Genomic DNA, 21,179 nt, shown 5'->3' with positions numbered 1-21,179 from the left:
CAAAATATCAGATATGCCCGGTAAATAAATGCATTTATTAGGTATTTATAATAATTAAAAAAATTAAAATTAAAATAGATAAACAATAACATAAAATAAAATTGAGACTCAAAAAAAGAAACAATATTGTGCTCAGATTTTCTAATCCATTTTGTTAAATATAACATCTGTTTTATAGAAACTGTCTTATGATGACAAAATAAGTGCTTTTATTTAGATGTATTAAATACAGTAAAACATGCATAATTCACTGTTGTCTGTATATGTGGTATCAATAGCATTTATTAAAACATGAATTCTGGCTAATATATTTTCATCTAATATTCAATTCATCTTAAATAAATATAATCAAATAAATTGTAGTCAATTTGTTTAGGAAATTGTTTAGTTTGACATCAACTCCTAATTAAAGTATTTGATGCAAATATACACAATATTATAATAATGATTATATTTACCTCCAGAAACCCTGACCAGCATCAAAAAATCCCATTTTTATTGATAATTTAAGAATCAAAAATGTTTATTTATTTAATGTTCAGCAATGTTGAATCTGAAGGGAAAAAGAATAAACTTTTTTTACCTCAAAACTTACTAAAAGTATAATGTAAGTTTACTTTTTAAGAGCTCATTTAAATCTCAAGAATTTTAGTAAATCTGGGCGGCGCCTGTGGCTCAGGGGGTAGGGCGCCGGTCCCATATGCCGGAGGTGGCGGGTTCAAACCCAGCCCCGGCCGAAAAAAAAAAAAAAAAAGAATTTTAATAAATCTTCAAATTGTATAATGATTTCACTTCTGTTTACTCCTGGAATTCAACGTGAATGGTTTTCTAATAAGTCGTAAAAATTTATATGAATTAAGGAAATTGATCTGACAGTTTTTAGTTTCTATATTTTATTAGGAATTTTTAAGTTATATGATATATTAGGAAAAAAGAAAGAGATCAAGAAAAAGGAGGTGTAGGGTTGTGTGTACAGGAAGTCAGACTATTAAGTTTGCAAACTTGTTCTGTAAAAGTTTCTACGTACCTCACTGCTGAACCTCACTACAGCCACCTTCGAGGTCCTCGCTGTGGGAAGCTATACACTGGCACCAGTATCCAGTCCCCCCTTCAGGCCATTTAAGATGTCTTTTTCTGGAATGGCCATCAGAACTGTCATTGTACAATTATGTTGGCAAACGCATCCCAGAAAAAATATGCAAAAAGAACGTAGACATCCCATTTTTAGTACAATTCTAGTTTGTTCTAATAACATATTTTCCCGTATTAGGAGCCCAAACTTGGTAGTACATTCTCTTAATCTTTCTGAAAAGCAAATAATTCTGCATATTCTGTGCCTTGTTTTGATAGCACAAAGTGGAATTACAACATAAACAGAATGTTTTAATTTCTGAATTTTTTTCTGCTACATTTTTGTAATTTATAACTCTTGAAGTGGTATAGAATAATTTTCAAGTTTCCAAGTCATTGCTTTAATTCTCATTAAGTTTTTGTACCAATTATTTAATCAGAAAAAAACTCATGGTAATTTTTTCCCATTGTATCTGTTATGAGAGGAACTCTGTAGCAAGGCAAGGTTTTAATGTGAGCCTTTTAGCAGAGGCCACAATATTGAGATAAAAGAAAATGTTTGGAACTTCGGAAGTCTTCATTAAAATCTTTTCTGAGAGGCACAGATAATAGATGTTGTAACACCCATCCAAATTTTATCAAAATTCGAAACATATACTTGGACTTCTGTCCCTATAATGAAAGTCCTTACAATGCTTCTTAATAGTCTTTAGAGACTGCTTTTTGGTCATTAAAAGAACATTAAAAGCTATAAGGAAAACTGTTTCTTGCAAAGTATTTATCTTCATTCTGACATAGACATCAAATTATTCTCACCATAATTATAATGAATTAATGTTGATTTATTGGAGGACTTCTGAACATTAAATGCTTTTGTTACGGACTCCTTGTTGCTTTTTTCAATGTTTTTAAACCCTTTTCCCCATCTTGATTTGAATTATTTACACAAATAGAAGAATAAAGCATTAAAGTTTTAATAAAGATTAAACTTTAATAAAGTTATTAAACTTTAATCTTTATTAAAGTTTAATCAAAGTTGGGAAACAATTCCAAGCGTAGGTAGTGACAGAAAATGGGTTTTCCCAAGTTATTCTACATCAAAGCCAAATGGATCTATTTTGAGACGGTTCTACATAATAAAAGGGAGTTTGCTAGCACGAAGCCTAGTAATTTGCTCTCTAAATATTGGAAGACGCCAGAGAATTGTAGTTCTTTGTTGCTGTTTTTACAAAAGTAAGCTGCTTTTGTTTTTAAGCACTCGGTAAATTAGGTGTCTGGTTTTTGATACTGCTAGTGATGAAATAAGAGGAGGAATTTGAAGAAGGTGCCAGATATGTAAATCTTTTATTTCTGATCAAATGTTGCCTGTTTGTGGGGCTACCAAATACACATTTCACAAGTGTAAATTAAAACAAAAGGGTCCACGTGATGAAATATAGCTATAGGCCATCTGTGACTAAGCAGAATGTATTTAAGGGATATATTCCTGTTTTCTTAGAGGCAAACCTTGAGATATGAAACAAAAGTGTAATATAGAACACTGGATTAATACCTTGAAAACAAGAATAAAGTTTAGTTACTCTAACCACCAGGAGTTGGAATGACGGTGGGGAAAAGGAATGTTGAAATATTAATGTTTATTTTTCAGTAAAGGCACTGAGTATGCTTGTTTTGTTATTTTAACAGTGTGAAGGAGTCAGGAACAGGCCATAAGCAATGGAGGGGTCGCCTGTCATCCACCTGCAAGCAGTGCCCAGCGGTCTATGCCAGGCCCGTCTGTGGTTCAGATGGTCACACCTACTCTTCTCAGGTAAAGACAACTGTAAACATTTAGTATGAAATAAATAATGTATACTTACTAGTAAATTATTAAAACTATTAGCTATCTTGTGTGGTCATCCAAATGTTTCATTTAACTTTTAACATAATATGAATAATCTCATTGGTTTGGAATATCATTCAATGTATATTTTGTTTTTCTGTATCACAATTTTTAAATTTGAAATAGAAAAGCTGTAAGCACGGTGAGCCCTCAGATATTAAAACCAACATTTCCTTTCTTGCTGCTACGGAGGAGGTCAGAAGGGTTAGCACGCTGCATGATAGTGTTAATAATTATTACAACAATAGCTGCTATAATCTGCTGCTAAGACTGTTTATTACCTCATGAGTTATCTCCTATATTATCTCATTTAAGCCTCTACAAAACCCTTTTAAGAAATGAAAAAAAAAAAAACTGAGGATCAGAATGGTACAGTGATTCGGCGTGTTTCACATACTTAGCTGACAGTGAGGTCACCTTGGTTCATCTCTGATTCGATGCTTGGCCCTCTCTCTCTACGTTACTCTGTCACTCAGTTTGGTGTCCCACATTGTGAAATGTTTAGAAATTTTAAAGAAGTTTTCCTAACTAAAGAATTGATGAGTTTCCTTTGATTATATAAGTTAAAAAATGTACAGGCTCATAACATCTTTCCTGAAACCCTCGGGGCCAGATGCATTTATAGATTTGGGGTTTTTTTGTTTGTTTGTTTTGTTTTGTTTTTGAGTCTCACTGTGTTGCCCTTGGTAGAGTGCTGTGGCGTCACACCTCAAAACAAACTCAAACTCTTGGGCTTAAGCGATTCTCTTGCCTCAGCCTCCCAAGTATCTGGAACTATAGGCGCCCACCACAATGCCCGGCTATTTTTTTTGTTGTTGCAGTTGTCGTTGTTTACCAGGCTCGGGCTGGGTTCTAACCCGCCAGCCTGGGTGTATGTGGCTGGTGCCCTAGCCTCTGAGCTATGGGCACCACCCTTGATTTAGATTTTTTTTTAAATTAGGTTTTGAAGGGGTATAATAGCATATTCTGATTATCCCCAGTGGGAGCTTACCCTGTAAGGAAACATAATAACATCTCTGTAAGGAACTCTTTGTGTATTCTCATTGAGTAATATACACAAGTCCATAAATTAGCTTTACTTCAGTTCATATCTGATTTTTTTCTTATTGCAAAGTTAACTCCAAAGTTTCTTTGACTTTCCAAATGCTTTGCTTTTGTAGATACCTTCTTATGAACCACACTTTGTCCAAGTAAACATGTTCCTATAACTTCCAGTTTCATTTTATAATTACAAATCTTGATGAAAGCATTCCAGTGTCAAGATACATAAATTCAGTCATTAAGTATGTGCTGCATAAGAGATGCCCAAAGCTGTGTATCCGTAATGAAGCTACGATTATCTATGTGCAAAAGTATATAGAACTGGAATTACCTCTAGGACTGGAAGTATCAGGGATCTTCTTAACATGGCCTTGACCTTGGTGAATTCACTGTGGTTTAGGACCTCAGCTTTGCAAGTTTAGAAAATTCATGTAGTCAGCTCAAAGAAGAGCGAACCTACTTCGTGTCACCTAACCCTGCACAGGATTGGTAAATCATTACATTGTTCCATTAAGTTACACTGAAGAATGCAGGTTGTAATATTTGGACCAGTAGTAGAGCTCTAAGGCAAGCAAACTGTAATGCTAATTTTATTCAGTGAGCGTTGATGATGAACAAGTTGAGTCAGTGGTGGAGGGATTGGAAGTTTTAACGCATCCAGGTAAGATAGACGTATGTCTTACTCAACATAAGAAAAATATATGCAGGAAATATCGATCTATGGCTAGCATGCCATCACTCCCAAGAGTGCTAAGAGTAGTTGACCACTGACTCCTTTCGGATGGTTTTTTGGATGCTCCTAAGCAGGTGATTCTTTCTTTCCCAATTTAATGTCATAGGATACACGGTTAAATCATAAGTGAGGTCTACCTTTGAGACTCTATGGGAGGCCATGCTTGATGATATTAGAGTTATTTAGTGTTCAAGAAGCACAGCAGTTATAGTGTCATCCAAAACTAAACAACACACCATCCTAAGTAGATTAATCCCATGTGTTTCCAATTTTATGTGATTTCTTCATTGTTCTCCTTGTATACAGGGTGTACTGTAAAGCCTTAGCTTATGAACATAAGCTTACTAATGTTATTTACAACATTAAAGTCTGGTTATTTAACCAGTCTTCTAAATAATCCATATTTTAGTTATTATTTTAATATTAATTCATGTATCACAAGCACTTTTTAATACAGGAAGACATTGAGAAAACTTGGTTCAAATGGCTATGAGTCTTTAATAACCCTAAATCACTATCTTTACATAGTTGATCTAATTTAACTTAGTGATTTTTTTGCACTTTGGACCACCCATGTTAATCTTAAATGCTTCCCCTGACAGCAGTGAGGCTGAACTTAGCAAAGCAATGAAAACTGTAGGATCTCAGCCCTGTAAGGGCTCACGGTAAATTATCTTCACTGAGACTTTGAAAATTGATTTGACTTGGGTGGCGCCTGTGGCTCAGTGAGTAAGGCGCCGACCCCATATACCAAGAGTGGTGGGTTCAAACCCAGCCCCTGCTGAACTGCAACCAAAAAATAGCCGGGCGTTGTGGCGGGCGCCTGTAGTCCCAGCTGCTCAGGAGGCTGAGGCAGGAGAATCGCGGAAGCCCAAGAGCTAGAGGTTGCTGTGAGTCCTGTGACATCATGGCACTCTACCGAAGGCGGTAAAGTGAGACTCTGTCTCTACAAAAAAAAAAAAAAAAAAGAAAGAAAATTGATTTGACTTGAAATTCCCATTAAAAAACTCATTTTTAGCCTGTTGTGGTGGCTCACACATGTAATGCCTGCACTCTGGGAGGCTGAGGCAGGTGGATTCTTTGAGCTCAGGAGTTTGAGACCAGCCTAAGCAGAGTGAGACCCCGTGTCTCTACTAAAAACAGAAAAATTAGTCAGCATCATGGCGGGTGCCTGAGGTCCTCAGGAGGCTCAGGCAAGAGGATTGCCTAAGTCCAGGAGTTGGAGGTTTCTGTGAGCTATGACGCCATGGCACTCTACCAAGGGTGACAAAGTAAGATTCTGTCTCAAAAAATAAAAACTTTTTTTTTCTGTTTTTCTCTAGGGTATTTACATATTAGATCAAGAACAAAGATTGTAGAGAGATGTGCCTTGATGAAAAGAGAATCTTGATATTTTTCTAACATCTACTTACTAGGAGTTCAAAATAAAAGCTGTGTGAAGGGGTTACAGGACTTTCTCTGGGTCTTGAACATTGTCACTAGATGAGCAAACTGTGCCAGAGCAGATCTGAGCCGCATGGGGTCTTGTAGGTTTCTGAGCTCACAGGAGTGGTGGACTCCAAACTTCAAGGTCAGGAGGGTCCATAAATCTCTTTCCTTGGAATGTTTAATTTTCTCAGCTGATATGCTAAAGTTTAGCCAAAAGAGCCAGATACTGCTCATCCTGGCTGTGAACCCTACTCCAGGGCAGAAACCTAGTTTTCCCCTGGAGCATTTTTCTTTTTTTCTCATTCTTTTTTTGAGATAGAATCTTGCCCTGTCACCCGGGCTAAGTGCAGTGGCATTATCACTGCAACCTCAGATTCATGAGCTTCTATGATCCTCCTGCCTCAGCTTCCCAAGTAGCTCAACTATAGGCATAGGCCACTGTTGTGCCCGCGACGCGGGATCCCCCACATAAATCACCGGGAGACCAGGAGACCAAGAGACCAAGTCCATGCAAAAGCAAGTGGTTATTTATTTACAAGCTCTAGCTAGGGCCCCCTGGTCCTGGCTCAGCAGGAGAGCAGAGAAGCCGGGATCTCAAAAAGGAGGGAGGTTTTAAAGGTACAGAAAAGAAAAAAGGGAGGGGGTGTGAGGTGAGCCACTGAGGCGAGCTGATAGGGGGTGAGCTAGGGGACAGAGCACTTGTCCATGGCTGTCTGGAGAGTGTTTGTTATTGCTTGGAGACCGTTGTGTAAGAGTGCGGATCATGGGGCAAGGACGGGGGTCGGGGGAGGGAGCAGGTTGCCTAACACCTTTGGTATGCAGCTACAAAACGAAGGCTGAGGGACAAGATGAAGTTAGTTTTAACAAAATGGAGTTAACTTGGTTCTTACACCACCATGTCTGGATAATGCGTTTTCCTATTCTTAATAGCGATGGGGGTCTCACTGTTGCTCAAGGTGGTCTTGAATTCTTGAGCTCAAGTGATCCTTCTGCCTTGGCATCCCAGTTTTCTGGGATGACAGGCGTGAGCTACCGCACCCCAGCTGGAGGCCTTATTCATCTTTCTGTGTTGTGGATCCCCTGAATTGTTACAAAGTCTTTTATATATATATGTATATATATTTACTACAAACTATTTTCCTACAGGTTCTATTTTTGGCCTGCAGTGTTTGCTCATAACTTTCAGCTAAGTTTATAGAGAGGAAATTATAAGTAATACTTTCATTGCACATCTTCATTGGAGATGAGGCCATTACCATGTGCAGGAGCTGGGAGATGTGATGGGAGGAAAGAGGGCTCCTGGGAGGTAATGTGAGCAAGACTTTAGTCAAATGATGTAGCTGAGATATAATTGTGGAAAGTTGGACAAAGTGGTCAATTTTGAATTTATTGGAGTTCAAGCTCTGAAGTTAGTCAGCTTTCCTGGAAATCCACAGCAGAGTCTTTTAAAAATGCAAACACACACACATGAACAGATGAACTGTAGACATACAGGGCTTACTTGAAAATTAAGTTGGGGTGATTGTGATTTTCACATGAGGCATTTCTGTGACATTGTCTTTTTTTTATCCTGTTAAGAAAAGTGATTGACTTTTCCTGAGAAGCCTATTTCATCGCTCTTTGTAAAAGAAGCAATGTTTTCTGAATTCTTTAAAATTCAGCAATCCCAGAAAAATCAAAATATATGTTTCTCGAGGCTATTTGAGAGGTAATCATTCTTGAAATTGACACAAAAGATGGAGATCTTTATTTCTTTACTGCAGGCAAAGTCTATTTTGATTATATCATCAAGCTTCAGTAAGAGCTAGCAATTGTTCTTTAATGTAGTATCTGTATTAAACCACGGATGTATCTGTTATTTTCTTATGGAAAATGTATATTATGTTTGTAGTGAGCGTAAGTCAATACATAATACTAATGTTTTAGAACTGATTGGAGCAAGGATAATATCAACTCCCTGAGGCCAAGAACAGACGGCATTGAACTCTTTTCTACTGTATTTAGTCTTGCAGTGCTTGGCAATTGAACTAGATAATGATGAATTTCTAGGAATGATCATTGTTTATAAAATTGTGTGTTTGTGTGTTTTAAGGAAAGGCAAATAGAAAGTTTATCCATTCTCTCCCATAGTACTCAAACCTCACTCCACAGATACTGCTTAAATTGATTTAGAAATAGGCCTCACAGATCTGAATTTTCCAAGCTCCCAGGTGATTTTTATGTGTAGACAAGGTTGAGAACCTGGCATCCCTTCAAATTGTTGCCTTTGAATGTTTTAATTTCAGCATTAGAGCAGACATTTAGTACATTACGTTTATTTCCATTTGGTAAGTAATTGTCCACTCTTCCTCTGAATACATTGAGCTGAGGTAACATTATTTTGGAAGATTCACTGTCAGAAATAGACATGTACCAGTCCCATCTGAAGCTCCTCCACACAGGCCAGGTCTGACTTTGGGCTTAGATTTGCCAACTTGCTCAAGATCACAACTCTTACAGAAGAGTATAATTTCTTTCTTTCTTTCTTTTTTTTTTTTTTTTTGCAGTTTTTAGCTGGGGTGCTGGGTTTGAACCCGCCACCTCCAGCATATGGAGCTGGTGCCCTACTCCTTTGAGCCACAGGCGCCTCCCCGAGTTATAATTTCTTATCGTTATAATCAGGTGCTGGGATAAGCTCTTGATAAAACCCTCAGGATTAAAGGAAATAATATGAGTGAAATAATATGAATATTAGTTTTAAAAAGGAATTCAGTGGGACATGTAGAACAAACTATACCCAGACCCAGTTCCTGACATTACATCCTGTGAGGTGTGCCTCTGTATCTGAAGGGTGTCCAGCTGTCAGACGCATTCTGTCTGTGCACGGGGTTGGGTCCAACACCCCTGTCCTCACCCTCTGAGGTGCAAACTAGATTGTCCTCATTTACTGGGAAAATATGAGTTCCTAAATTTGCCACTTGAAATGGAACACAGAGCCCAAAAATTACCGCAAAAAACCCAAGGGTCAGAATATTATTTAATTTTTATAAAAATCAATCCAAAGTCTTTTTGTAGCACACACATTTATCTGGGTGTGAGCTTTTTGTATTGCTCACTTGCACCAAGTCAGAAATATATCAGGCTGTTTTTTAGAGAAACCCAAGCCTCAGTTTTACACTTTAATCATATTCAGTTACATTTAATTAAATCATATAAGGATGACATTAATTGGGCAGCGCCTGTGGCTCAAGGAGTAGGGCGCTGGTCCCATATGCCGGAGGTGGCGGGTTCAAACCCAGCCCTGGCCCAAAACCACAAAAAAAAAAAAAAAAAGAATGACATTAATTATATGCTATTATAACAGATTTTATGAACCAAAAGGGGGAAAAAGAAACAAATGTAAGTAAGCATGAAATTCACCCGACAGAAAAAAAAGAACTTGGGCATCAACTGTTTCCTTGGAGGTTAAGAGAGAATTCCTAGCATAATTTTTTGTTCTTGTGCACCAAAATTATTATTGCAGGAGAAATTAATTAATATGCCCATATTCTGTAACTATGACATGTTTGCGTTAAATACAATTATCAAATAAAGGTAAAATTGAACTTGGAGAATTACAAGCAAATAATTTTAATGCTTAAATATCTTTGGAAAAATACAGAATATATAAAGTATAATAATACAGAGCATACATAAATTCTGTTCTTTGATCCTGGATTTGTTTTCTTTTCTTAATATTTTATGTGTATGGAACATTATGTGTTGAGCAATTTAGTATATTACAAGACGCTATCTCATTGTTAGTGCATTTAAATGCACACGTAAAGGTAAGGGAAATAATTTATACACATGTACCACTTTTGTGTTTTGGAAAGAAAAAGAAATGAGAAAACTAAGTTTTTAACAGAATAATGTACTGTTCTGTAAAAGGAGTATTACAACAAACTAAATGCTTCACCTGTTAAATTCAAAGAATTCTTTTACTTTTTCTATTATAAATGGTGCCGCATCACATTGCTGTGACAATGGACCCTTTTGCTTTGCTAAGTTATTTCATTGATTAAATCATTTTTCTTCAACTTGTATTATATTGAAGAAATTTAACATCACGTTAATGATTTTTATTTATTATTTATGTATACTAAAAAGTATAATAAGTAAACTGAGAACTCTCTGTTTTCGAGGGCTACTACTCAAATCTGTATCAGACTCTTAATACCTGCGCCCCCTTTGCCTCCAGGAGGGGCACGTGTTAGTAGGAAAGACACATGACCATCTTTGTACGCCCCATCACGCCTCTTCCTGTAACCGCCACGCAGACATGCACTTGCCTTTGGGTGGTTCCAGACCCTTCAGTTATGTGTATCGAAGAGTTTAGGACAGTTTCTACTAATTCCTAAATGTATATATTAATGTGTTTGAGACTATAACTTTCTTACTTTCACTTGACTGATGATATGTTAACACATCTTACCAAACTACAGTGACAGTAAAGAGTTTGTGTGATCTTATTAAGTTCCTTAATTATTATAACACACTTCTGTAGGGAAATGAATAGGTGAATCTGTGCTTGCTCTGCATATGTGCCTTCAAAATACCGATAATCGATACTATGTGAATCTGAGAAGTTCCAGTTCACTTGTTCCACTCACTTTCTTACCAGTTCCACAGTGCTAAAAATGGCTTCTGCACCGTCCCTCTCCCAGGTTGCCAAAATTTACCAGCAATGTAGAAAATACCAAACTCAGTGATTATTATAAAACCCCATTCTTGCTATGAATGAAATGATGCATTTGAAGAGTGTTACGAGTTCCTTAGAATCTTCTGTTGTTTTTTTTCCTCCCAATCCCTGAATGGGTGTTGACTGATGAATGACAGTGGTGCCTTTGGATTGAGGCTTCTAAGAGAACAAAGGGCACATTGTTCCATGATATGTTGGCCTCAGTTTCTTTACTTTCATCGTCATTGCCAGTTACTATGTTCTAAAGGATTCTCCTGATGTTCTGGCCACTTGCTGCGGGACCGAGGATAAGCACAGTTGAGTCAGAGGCACAGCAGCCTGACATTTTGCCTTCCGTTTACAATAACCTATGTGTAAATCTCATAGTACAGTGACCCTTGACCTTCTTACTACATTAACTTTAATACCCTCAAAAATAGACGTGTGTGCATAGTAGGGGTCTCACAATTAAGTGCGTGAACGTGTCCAAGAGAAAGTGCTACCTACCTCATGGCTGAATATCACCACAGTCACCTTCAAAGAACTCCTTGGGCAGCTGTGCACTGATGTCAGCACCTCATCCACCCTTTAAAGCAATCTAGGGACTCTTTCTGGAAGGGCCATCAGAGATGTTGCTGAATGAAGTCTGATAATTTTGTTTGCAAACTTTCCATCATGCAATTATGTTGGTAACACTGAACAAACAACTCGCTATGTTTTCATAACTTGGTATATCAGTGTCTCACAGCTGTGTTCACGCAGACCTTGGGGGCTATCTTGTTCAGTGGTGTTCATTATTACGGTTGCATGTTTTGGGGAGCTGTATAACAACTCTGAGAGTTTCAAAATTGTCTGAAGGGTGGACTAAGCACTGGTGTTGGTGCACAGCTTCCCAAGGGAGGACATTGAAGGTGACAGTAGTGAAACTCAGCATGAAGTGTGTGGCACTTTTTCTAGGATGTGCTTGCGAACTTAATTGTCAGCCCTTGTACGTGTGTGTATGTGAGAACTTAATTGTCAGCCCTTGTACGTGTGTGTATGTGTGTTATTTGGGTTATTTTTGTGGCAGATACTGTAAACATTTTAAATGCAGTAACTCATTGTTATCCACCATTTATAGATGAGAACAATGATGCCTGAAGCTCGTGAGCTGCAGTGCTGGGACTGGAGCCAGCTTAGCGTTGCACAGGTGACCAGGTGCTGAACTGTGTAATAATGGTACCTTCATCACCTGTGATATCCTTCCTAACAGCAATTATTCATCACTTTGACAAGGAAGACGAACAGGTAATCAATAGGAGAGATTTAAAGAAGACATGTGTATTCTAACTCTTCAAAAATTTAGTGGTAGCAAAGTAAACGGGTTATACCCATGAGCATGCATGACCCAGTCTCCTTCCTGCCCCCTCCACCCTCCCCTTCCCAGCCTCTCAGGTCTTTAGCTCCCACATGCCAGTGAGGGCATGCAGTAGTTGTCTTTCTGTACCTGGCTCGTTTGCTTGACATAGTACTATGCATGTGTAAAGATAACTGTAGCAGGTACTTCTGAAAAGCTGCGTTTCTTTCGTCAAAGGCACACAAAGAAAGGATTCTTACAAAACTAGCATTTTATGAAAGCCTAATGTGTGTTAATTAGCATTTTAAGTTAATTGATGAATAAATGAACACATTAATTAAGTTAATGTATTAATAAATGAGTATCAATTATGTTAATTTATGGAGAAATTGTACATTAATTAGATTAATGCATTAATTTATACAGGTACTAATTTATTACTTTTAATAATAACACAGACATAACATACTCTAATATTCTCATTTTAAAGATAAGGAATATGAAACGCTTTAAATACGTTCATAATGTCACAGAGTTAGAAAATAGAAGGGCTAATAATATGGGATGAATGCTAATATGGATGATAAAAAGTAATGTTATTACCAATACAATAAATGACTATATATCATATATGATTATACATGTTGAGTATATATTAATAGTACAGGTAATGTTAATATAAAACGTGACTTTAAAATTAATGCAGAGAAAATTATTTTTTATACAAAGAAAAAATGTCATATATGATCTCTGCTTACATGAATTTACCATATGAATTATAGAATAAACACTTATCCTTTCAGGGTACTTGGGCAAACCGTGCACTTTCCCACCATCATTCTGCATATTCCCTGGGATCACTGTGTGTTTTTGTGCCTTTCTCTCCAGAGGTTAAAATGTTCTCTACCAAGAAAACTAGTCTTGTTACGTGAATTGAGAATGGTTTAATTAAGTATGGTTTTACATCTGGAGTAAGTCAGGTAAACAACAGCCAATTGTGAAACTAAGAGGTGAGGAAAGTCTAATACAGAAACCAAGAGGGAAAAAAAAATCTGTGAATAACTAGAATTAGAAAACACGTACACAGACGGCCTATGGTAGCATTAGGTAGTGCAGGCTTCAGGTGTCAGTGCAGAGGGGTGGGTGAACCACACACTCTGAACAGCCCTGCCCTCAGTAAAGAGAGAGTAGGGAGGGTCTGTCGTGAGGCACGAGGGTGTGAAGGCAGTCTGTCTGTCCCTGAGGTCGCTTTGGGCCATGATACCCTCATTAAGGCATGATATTCATGCATTTGACTTGTGCTGTCATAGGTCTGGGGTTTTGGATTATACTACACTAGAGCAGAGCTCAGGAGAGCCCCAGGCTGAGAACATCTAAGTGATCCACGTATTCAGTATACCCCATATTCAGTACAAACCTTCTTTGTAGAAAAGTACCATGAATTCAGACTCCTGAATTTTATTTAGCCAACCAGGAGTTCCTTCACAAACAAATATTGTAAATAAATGAAGAATCACACTAATGAAACACACTTAAGGCAACAAACCCAATGAGATAAGCCCTCACATGAGCAGGAGCGAATGATGCCAGCAGTAAGAGGAAAATAACATTCATATTTTTAATAGTTAAAACACTGAAAGGTAGATAAATTATTGGGTAAAGAAAATACATCAACCATATAACATACATTTAAAATATGAAATAGATTTAAAAGTGATATTAAAAGACCGTTAAGACTTAAGTAATCTCAGAAAATATTGGTGAGTTTTATAAAAGCACCAAATACAATTTATTTAATTAAAACATAATATTTAATGAAAAATTAAATGAATTAACTAAAGAGTAGATTAGATGAACTTGAAGAGAATTGATGAACTAGAATTTGTGTGTGAGAGTACATATGACCATGTATGAAAAATGCATGCAACAGAACAAAACTGTAAAATATGCACGAATATACGTATGTGTTTGTATGTGCATGTATACATAAACACATACATATTTCTAACAAAATACCCAGAAAAGTTAATAGACTACAGAGTGGAATGAGAAACTATCAGAAATTTAATCTAAGATACAAACAGTAATCATAAATAATAAAGCAGATAAAATATTAAAAGAGACCTTGAGAATTTTCTAGAAACAATGAAAGATACAATTCCACTAAAACAGGAAACACATATATACCAAGATAAATAAGAATACTTTCTAATTTAGAAATGCTATAGCAGAAAGACCTATCACCAAAATAAAATCCATTCAGACAGAAAAGCCATATACCTACCAAGAACATTATATCATTATACCAACACAAGACATTCCAACAGGATTGTCTGCTTCAGAAAACAGTGGAAAATCACACCTGAAATATTGAAAGAAGATTAAAGAAAACTCAAAGTTAGAGAGGAAAACAGTCTTCCAATAGTGTTTGCTACATAAACATCCTTAAAATGAGGTCTAAGTGCCTCTGATTGTGTCACGAGCAGACATGCGAGTGCTTCCTGGAGAGCGGCCTCCAAGCAAGACCAGCCTGTTCCCACATCTTCTCGGCTCCTACAGAATGTTCCTGTAGGCAGGCCACTCCATCAGCCTGTGCCTGGACCACACTCTTCCATGTATCTCACGGACCTTTTCATTAAGGATAACACCTGGGGTTCCAAGCTGCAGGGTGGACAAGCCCGCAGCAGTGCCCAGTGTAAAGTGTCTCCCACTGCCACGCCAGGGTCCCAGAGCCACCAAATGAATAAATCCCAACACCCTCAGAGGGACACCTGGAGGAGACAGAGGAGGAGGGAGGAAAAGAAGGAAGGGGAAGGAAAAGAAGGAGGGAAAGGAAAAGAAGGAGGGAAAGGAAAAGAAGAAAAAAAAAGAAAGAAAATAGTGACTAATTTGCATATAAATTGGGTTTAATTTAAACCAAAGTACATTACTTAAACATTAATTTTTAATTCAACTTGTTAATATGTTGTTTAGGATAGTGCATCCTCATTTATAAGTGGCATATGCTTATAATTTCCCCCTTATAATAATATATTTTCTCCAATTTTAATATCAGGTGTAGATTAAGTAAAATGATTTTGAAGTATTTCTTCTTTTTCAGTTGTCTAAGATTTGGCATGATCTGTTTTTTGAAATTATCTTTTACTTTTATTTATAAATATTGTCTATATTTTGAGACTTAAAAAAATAATAAGAATTTAACTGATGACTCCATGCTGAACCTCAGAGTCAAAGCATTCTATAATAGACATACTCTTATTTGACAATGTGTGTGTTACTTTCTTTGAAGTATTATTATTATTATTGCTGAATATTTTGATGTAGCAACTGTCTGATTTCCTTTTCTGAATGTATTTTCATTCGTTCTTTACAAAGTTTTTGTTTCTAGTCCTTAAACATTGTTATTGTTATTAAATTTTAAGCCTTTTTAATTTTGTGAAGGCAAAAAAAAATGGAAACCTAATAAACATATGTATATGTAAAAAAAAAAAAATCCCAGCACCATCAAGCTCTGCCTTGGAAATACAGGTGGCTTTACCTTGAATTTCTGTCTTGGCCTTTCCACTTGGTGTGAGGGTTTGATTCAGGTACAGCAGGAAGCATTAGGGACTGCTTAGGCTCCACAACTTGACCCACAGGAAGGTGTCTAGGACAACTGCATCATCTAAAACTCTAGCCAGTGGGTTGAGACTGGCCCAGATGCCTTCCAGGAACAATGTCCAGTCACTGATCACTTCAGCCAAAGTCAGAGACAACTTTTGTATCAGGTTTACTGATTGGATACCTGCCGGGCAGGTACAGCTTCCTGCAGGCTGCTACTGATAATGAGTCAAGCATCCCGCCTACAGCTGAGCCCCCAGGGTACATTCATCCAGAGAGGGCTGCTCCCTTAGCAGAGGGCTGCGGATCTCTGGGTGTTATTTTCTAAAGGAGTCACAAGGGCTTTTAGACCACCCCTAAGCTGCACGTCACCCTATCTTCAGTACAGTGGCAAGGTAATGCCTGTTTCCATTCAGGCATTTGCTAGGAGTGCAGATGTTGCCCTGGGGAGACGGTGCTGTTAAAAGTGGTAAGATCTACAGGGGGACCCTGCATCCTTCAGGGGGACAGGCTGGGAGTGCATCAACATGGCCCTCCAGCCTCCTGTCAGAGCTTAGGCTTCCCAGGTGGGTTGCAATAACTGCCTGTGCTCCTTGATTTTAGAGGGATGGCTCGAGGGGCAGTCTGTGCAGTCTGGCCTGTGTCTGCTAGGAATTAGACGGGTAGCATGCATCCACCTTGCAGAATGACTGAAAGGGACGGGAGGGACATCTGGAGATTGGCGAGTGCTCTGTGTGGCAGGGTAGCACTGGTGCATACCCGGTCTTTTTCTAGACTTCTCTGTGAGTTCAGCAGGGAGGGAAAGGGAATGTATGGGGATAGCAGATCCAGCCAGTGGCTGACTTTAAGGCACTTGAAACCCTTTGGAAGGGACACAGAAAGGCATTTTCCTTAGGGAGGAAAGATAGAGGTGGCTCAGAAAGACAAAAGATTACCTGTGCCTCCTGCCCCCCCAATCCTCTCAGGGTCTATGCTGCTTGCCCCGCCCCCCAGGAGCAGCTGGCCCCTGTTCTGCTGTATCACCACGAACTTAGTGGGTCCCACCGCAGTGGCTAAAACCTCCCGTCAGCTCCTGAACTGCACATCCAAAAGCAGCTGGTTCAGGAGGCACAAGAGAATTTCTGTGAAATCAGAGAAGCCCATTACATTCTCAGGCTTGGCTGCGTGGACTGTGATCGTGGGACTCTGTGCATGTGAGGCTGAACTGAGTGTGGACCCCCACGACCCCTGGGATAGCCTGCTACCCAGCAACCTCACCAGCCTAAAACTGTGGTTAGGGGAAGAAAACAAATATCTTGAAAATAGGTATATACAGCCGCCCTTTATCTTATTCATTACCTGAGATCCAGCAAGGCTGTGTGCAGCCTTCCTGTGGACAGCAGAAATCAGTCACCAAATGGCCCTGAGGTGTGTGAACGAGATGGAGGTAAGGAAAGTAGAGAGGGACACCTTTAAGAGACTATTCTAAGCCAGGCGCGGTGGCTCACACCTATAATCCTAGCCCTGAGAGGCTGAGGTGGAGGGTCACTTGAGCTTAAGAGCCTGAGCAAGAGTGAGACCTCCTCTACTAAAAATACAAAAACAAGCTTGTTATTGTGGCGGGCACCTGTAGTCCCAGCTACTCAGGAGGCTGAGGCAGGATAATCACTTGAGCCCAAAAGTTTGAGGTTGCTGTGAATAGTGACACTACAGCACTCTTCACAGGATGACAGAGTGAGATTGTCTCCCTCCACCTAAATAAATAAACAAATAAATAAATAAATAGAGATAGGACCATTCTGACTCATTATTGCATCAGATTCTTGTGCATGGTGGAAAGTCTGAAAGGAAACGCCTTGCTGGCCGCCCGGTTATTGAGTAGATTTGGTTATAAAGGGTGCACCAGTGTGAGGCTGCAAATATTTTAAAAAGCCAAACATACAATACAGGTTTGTTTCAAAGGACACGTGATGGGGGCAGTCAGCTGAGGAAACTAGAACAGCAAAAGTGTCGTCTGAAAAAGAGATGTGTAGGTCAAAGGGTTTGTGAGGTCTGGAGGTCGGGCAGTGCCACAGCTGGTGGGCAGCTTCCACACCCACTTGTCAGTTTCGCTGCTTCACAGAAGACCAAGTGAAACGTCCAAGTGGGGAGCTTACTCTGCAATTCCCGGAGAATTCCTAAGGCACCAGACCTGATTTTTTGTGATGGTGATCAAAGGGACAGAAGTTTTTCTTCACTGCCAGAGAGATTAAGCATTGTGAATCCACCCAGATAATCTAACAACCTTTACTTACTGTTCCTAAACTTGCCGGGGTATGCCTTCTGGCAGAGCTGTAATAATACAGCAGTCAGAGCCTTTAAGAATGAGGCTCTGTCCTGCCAGCCAGCAGGGAACGCATCAGGAACGCGAGGTGTGACAGTCAGGGTCCCCGAGAGAGTCATAACCAGTGGAATATATATAGATTCAGAGGAGGACTTGTTCTGTAGGAACTGGGTCGCAGTGGTGTAACTCAGCCCCAGCCCCAGGGCTTGATGATGTAAGTCCCTGTCAGAATATGAAAGCCTGGGGATGAGGAGTGCCGGTCTCAGGGGAGCCTCTGCTCAAGCCAAAACAGTAGGTTCGCCCTCCCTCTGCCTTTTCATTCTGTCCAGGCCCTCAACGAATTCCATGATGCCATCCGCATTGGTGAGAGCTGTCTTCTTTACTCAGTCTGCCGATTGAAATGCTCATCTCTTCTGCAAACACACACACACACACACACACACACACACATATCACTGGAAATAATGTTTTACCATCTATATGTTATCTCCATTTTGGCTGACACAGAAAATTAATTATCACAGCAGGTTATAAACACCTATGGGTGGTGGCAAATGGCAAGGATGTTTGTTTTTCTCCCACAAGAAAACTAGTTTACACGAAGATCTGAGCTCTTTCACTCTTTCACGATGAGGGAGAGTCCCCTCTGGCACCCAGCAGACCACAGGCACCACCTGCTGTGTGTCCTACGCATCCAGATGTGGAAGTAACAGGAATATACGTACACACTGACCTGGTCCCAAAGGCCTCACATAGATGATCGTGCTGGGCTTTCCTTCCATAATACCTTCCAGGAAAATCCTGCCCAAACCTTTTCAGTTGGATCTGGTGCCACCTTCCCCCACAGAACCACACAGGACAAGGGTGGCTGCTTCAAACACAGCCATGGACGTTTGAATCGCTCCCCTACCACAGAGTTCTTCAGCGTATGTAAATGAGAGCACTCTGCTTTCTTCTGAAATTGAATGTAGGGCAACTTGCGTGCATCGTGAAGAAACACCTCTTCCTCCTCCTGCCAGTGGTTAGAGAGCAGCAACGAATGCGCTGATAGTATTGCACGGTTCCAGCCAGCCCTGCTCTCCAGGCTTGAAACATTCAATCACAGGTGGAACATTGTTCACGACTGCCTGACCCCTAATGTGTCCGTGTGCCTTGTGGTCCTTTCACTTCCAGAAAGTCACATCTTTGTCAATGTTGCCACATCATTGCCCCAAACTGTCAGGAACAATGAAGGGTCTGAAATGTTCACCCCATTTGCAAGATGTCACAATTTCATGGATGCTGGCAGAAGACATGAGATTCCTGGGTTAGAGACAAAGGAGTTTTCTATTTGGAACAAAAGCAGTATAGTTATTACTTTTATGTCAATTCTCCTTCGCTCATAAATCTTGCAGGGGCAACGTCAAGTGGCACAATTGGATGTCATGCACACCTTTGGTTTCTGTCACAGCTAGAAGAAAAAAAAATCCCAGTTTTGTATAAATGACCACAAACAAGCCTACCCTACCTTTTCCCACACAGAGAAATATTCTTTCTTTTACTGAACAGCAAATAAACCTGACTTCTGCTCTAGAAGGAGACACTATTTCTATCTTGCAAGTCCTACACAAACACCTTGAATTGGTAATACAGAACAAAAATTGGTAAAGGCCTCTATTCCTACAGTGTACAAGAGATTGATGTGGACTTGTTGCCCAGTGCCAAGAAGAGTAGGGTAGCTGTTTTTAATGCCACACAAACTAGATTTTTATATCAAAGCTGTAGAAGATTAACAGGATTATGGTATAACGATTAATATGTTAAATCACCTGGAAAACCTGATCAAATAATTTTAATCACGGATTTGGATGTATAATAAAATTATCTCAAGATAGTATATAAAGCAATTTCTGTACGGAGAAATTACGTTTCTTACCAACACATTGTGAGACTTCAGCAGTCATCCTTAGTAATTGATGGAGCTAAAGAAAAAAGAAAAAAAAACTAGCTTCCTTTTCTGCCCTCCCTGGCTCAGAGCATGTCAGATGGAATCTTGGCACAATGATGAAAAGGGGAGGATGAGCTTTCTTATATAACCTGGGGATGTGCCCTCCTGTGTCTAAGGATATGGGGTGTTCAGTGAGGAATGTTCCTGGGGTTTCTGTACTGCAGAGGTAGCCAGCAGGATCGTGAGACTTGTTCCATTGAGCAACTGAGAAAACAGATTGCGTATATGCAGTATAACAAATCTAGGTTCTCACTGTTGGAGAAACTACTTACAAATACAGAAAGGGGAAAGCGGAAAGAATCCCCAGAAACTACTTACAAATACAAAAAGGGGAAAGCGGAAAGAATCCCCAGGCGTTGGATTGGTGTTGGGAAGATCAGTGTTGTGTTCAGGCTTTTGAGTCCCACTGAGCCACATCAGAATGGGCCTTGAGCTGGGACCTTGCAGCATTAAGGCGCCCACACAGCCCCACAGCCTTGCCGGGCTCAGCATCTTTCTTATGTGGGAATATATCTCCTTCCAAACTCAGTGAGTCTTCCTTTGTTCTGCTTAAGCACGTCCACCACTTTCAGGGTTTCGGATTCCACGGGGGAGGGTTTGGGGTCCTTCAGTGCAATATGAGAGAAGTGTGAGCCACTTGCCCTGTGTCAGTAGCTGGTGGGAGGGTCCTGAGCCATTGTGGGGTGACCAGAGCGGGAAGAGAGGACTGACATTCACAGCTGAAGCTGATCTTGCTTTGTCCGTACTCTGTGAAAGGCAAGCGTGTTTGGTCCAATGTTGCACTGTTTTCCTTGGAGACTCTGATGCTTAGAGGCAATGGGCGGAGGTGTGTAGACTCGTCCCCTGGCCTGGCGACCTGGAATGCCTGGTGGTTGGCTTGACAGTTTGAATTGGAAGGATCCAGACGAACTCACCTTGAGTATTTTTAGTGTTTTGTATTTTATACACACACACACACACACACACCGGTACATATGGAAATTGTTCCAGATGTGTGTTCATGTACATGTGTGCCCTGGAAGGATGGTTTGTTTATTTACAATATTTAATGAATTACTTACCTTGGAAGAGTTGATTAATTTTATGTTCATAATGTTTCC

The 21,179-nt window shown here is 39.6% G+C and overlaps 1 protein-coding gene across 2 annotated transcripts in view; it reads left to right on the top strand.

Annotated features, from left to right (window-relative positions):
• The window catches only part of LOC128588175 (testican-3-like), a 177,804-nt gene that overhangs the window by 116,827 nt on the left and 39,798 nt on the right, over window positions 1–21,179 (top strand). For both annotated transcript variants that reach the window (XM_053594830.1, XM_053594829.1), the window contains exon 2: window positions 2,758–2,881. In XM_053594830.1, the coding sequence (XP_053450805.1) occupies window positions 2,758–2,881 (124 nt within the window). The remainder of the gene's footprint in view (window positions 1–2,757; window positions 2,882–21,179) is intronic.

The sequence above is a fragment of the Nycticebus coucang genome, chromosome 6 (assembly GCF_027406575.1).
Source record: "Nycticebus coucang isolate mNycCou1 chromosome 6, mNycCou1.pri, whole genome shotgun sequence".
NCBI classification, from domain to species: Eukaryota; Metazoa; Chordata; class Mammalia; order Primates; family Lorisidae; genus Nycticebus; species Nycticebus coucang.
Note: the sequence above shows the minus strand (reverse complement) of the source record. Positions and strands in the feature narration are given on the sequence as shown.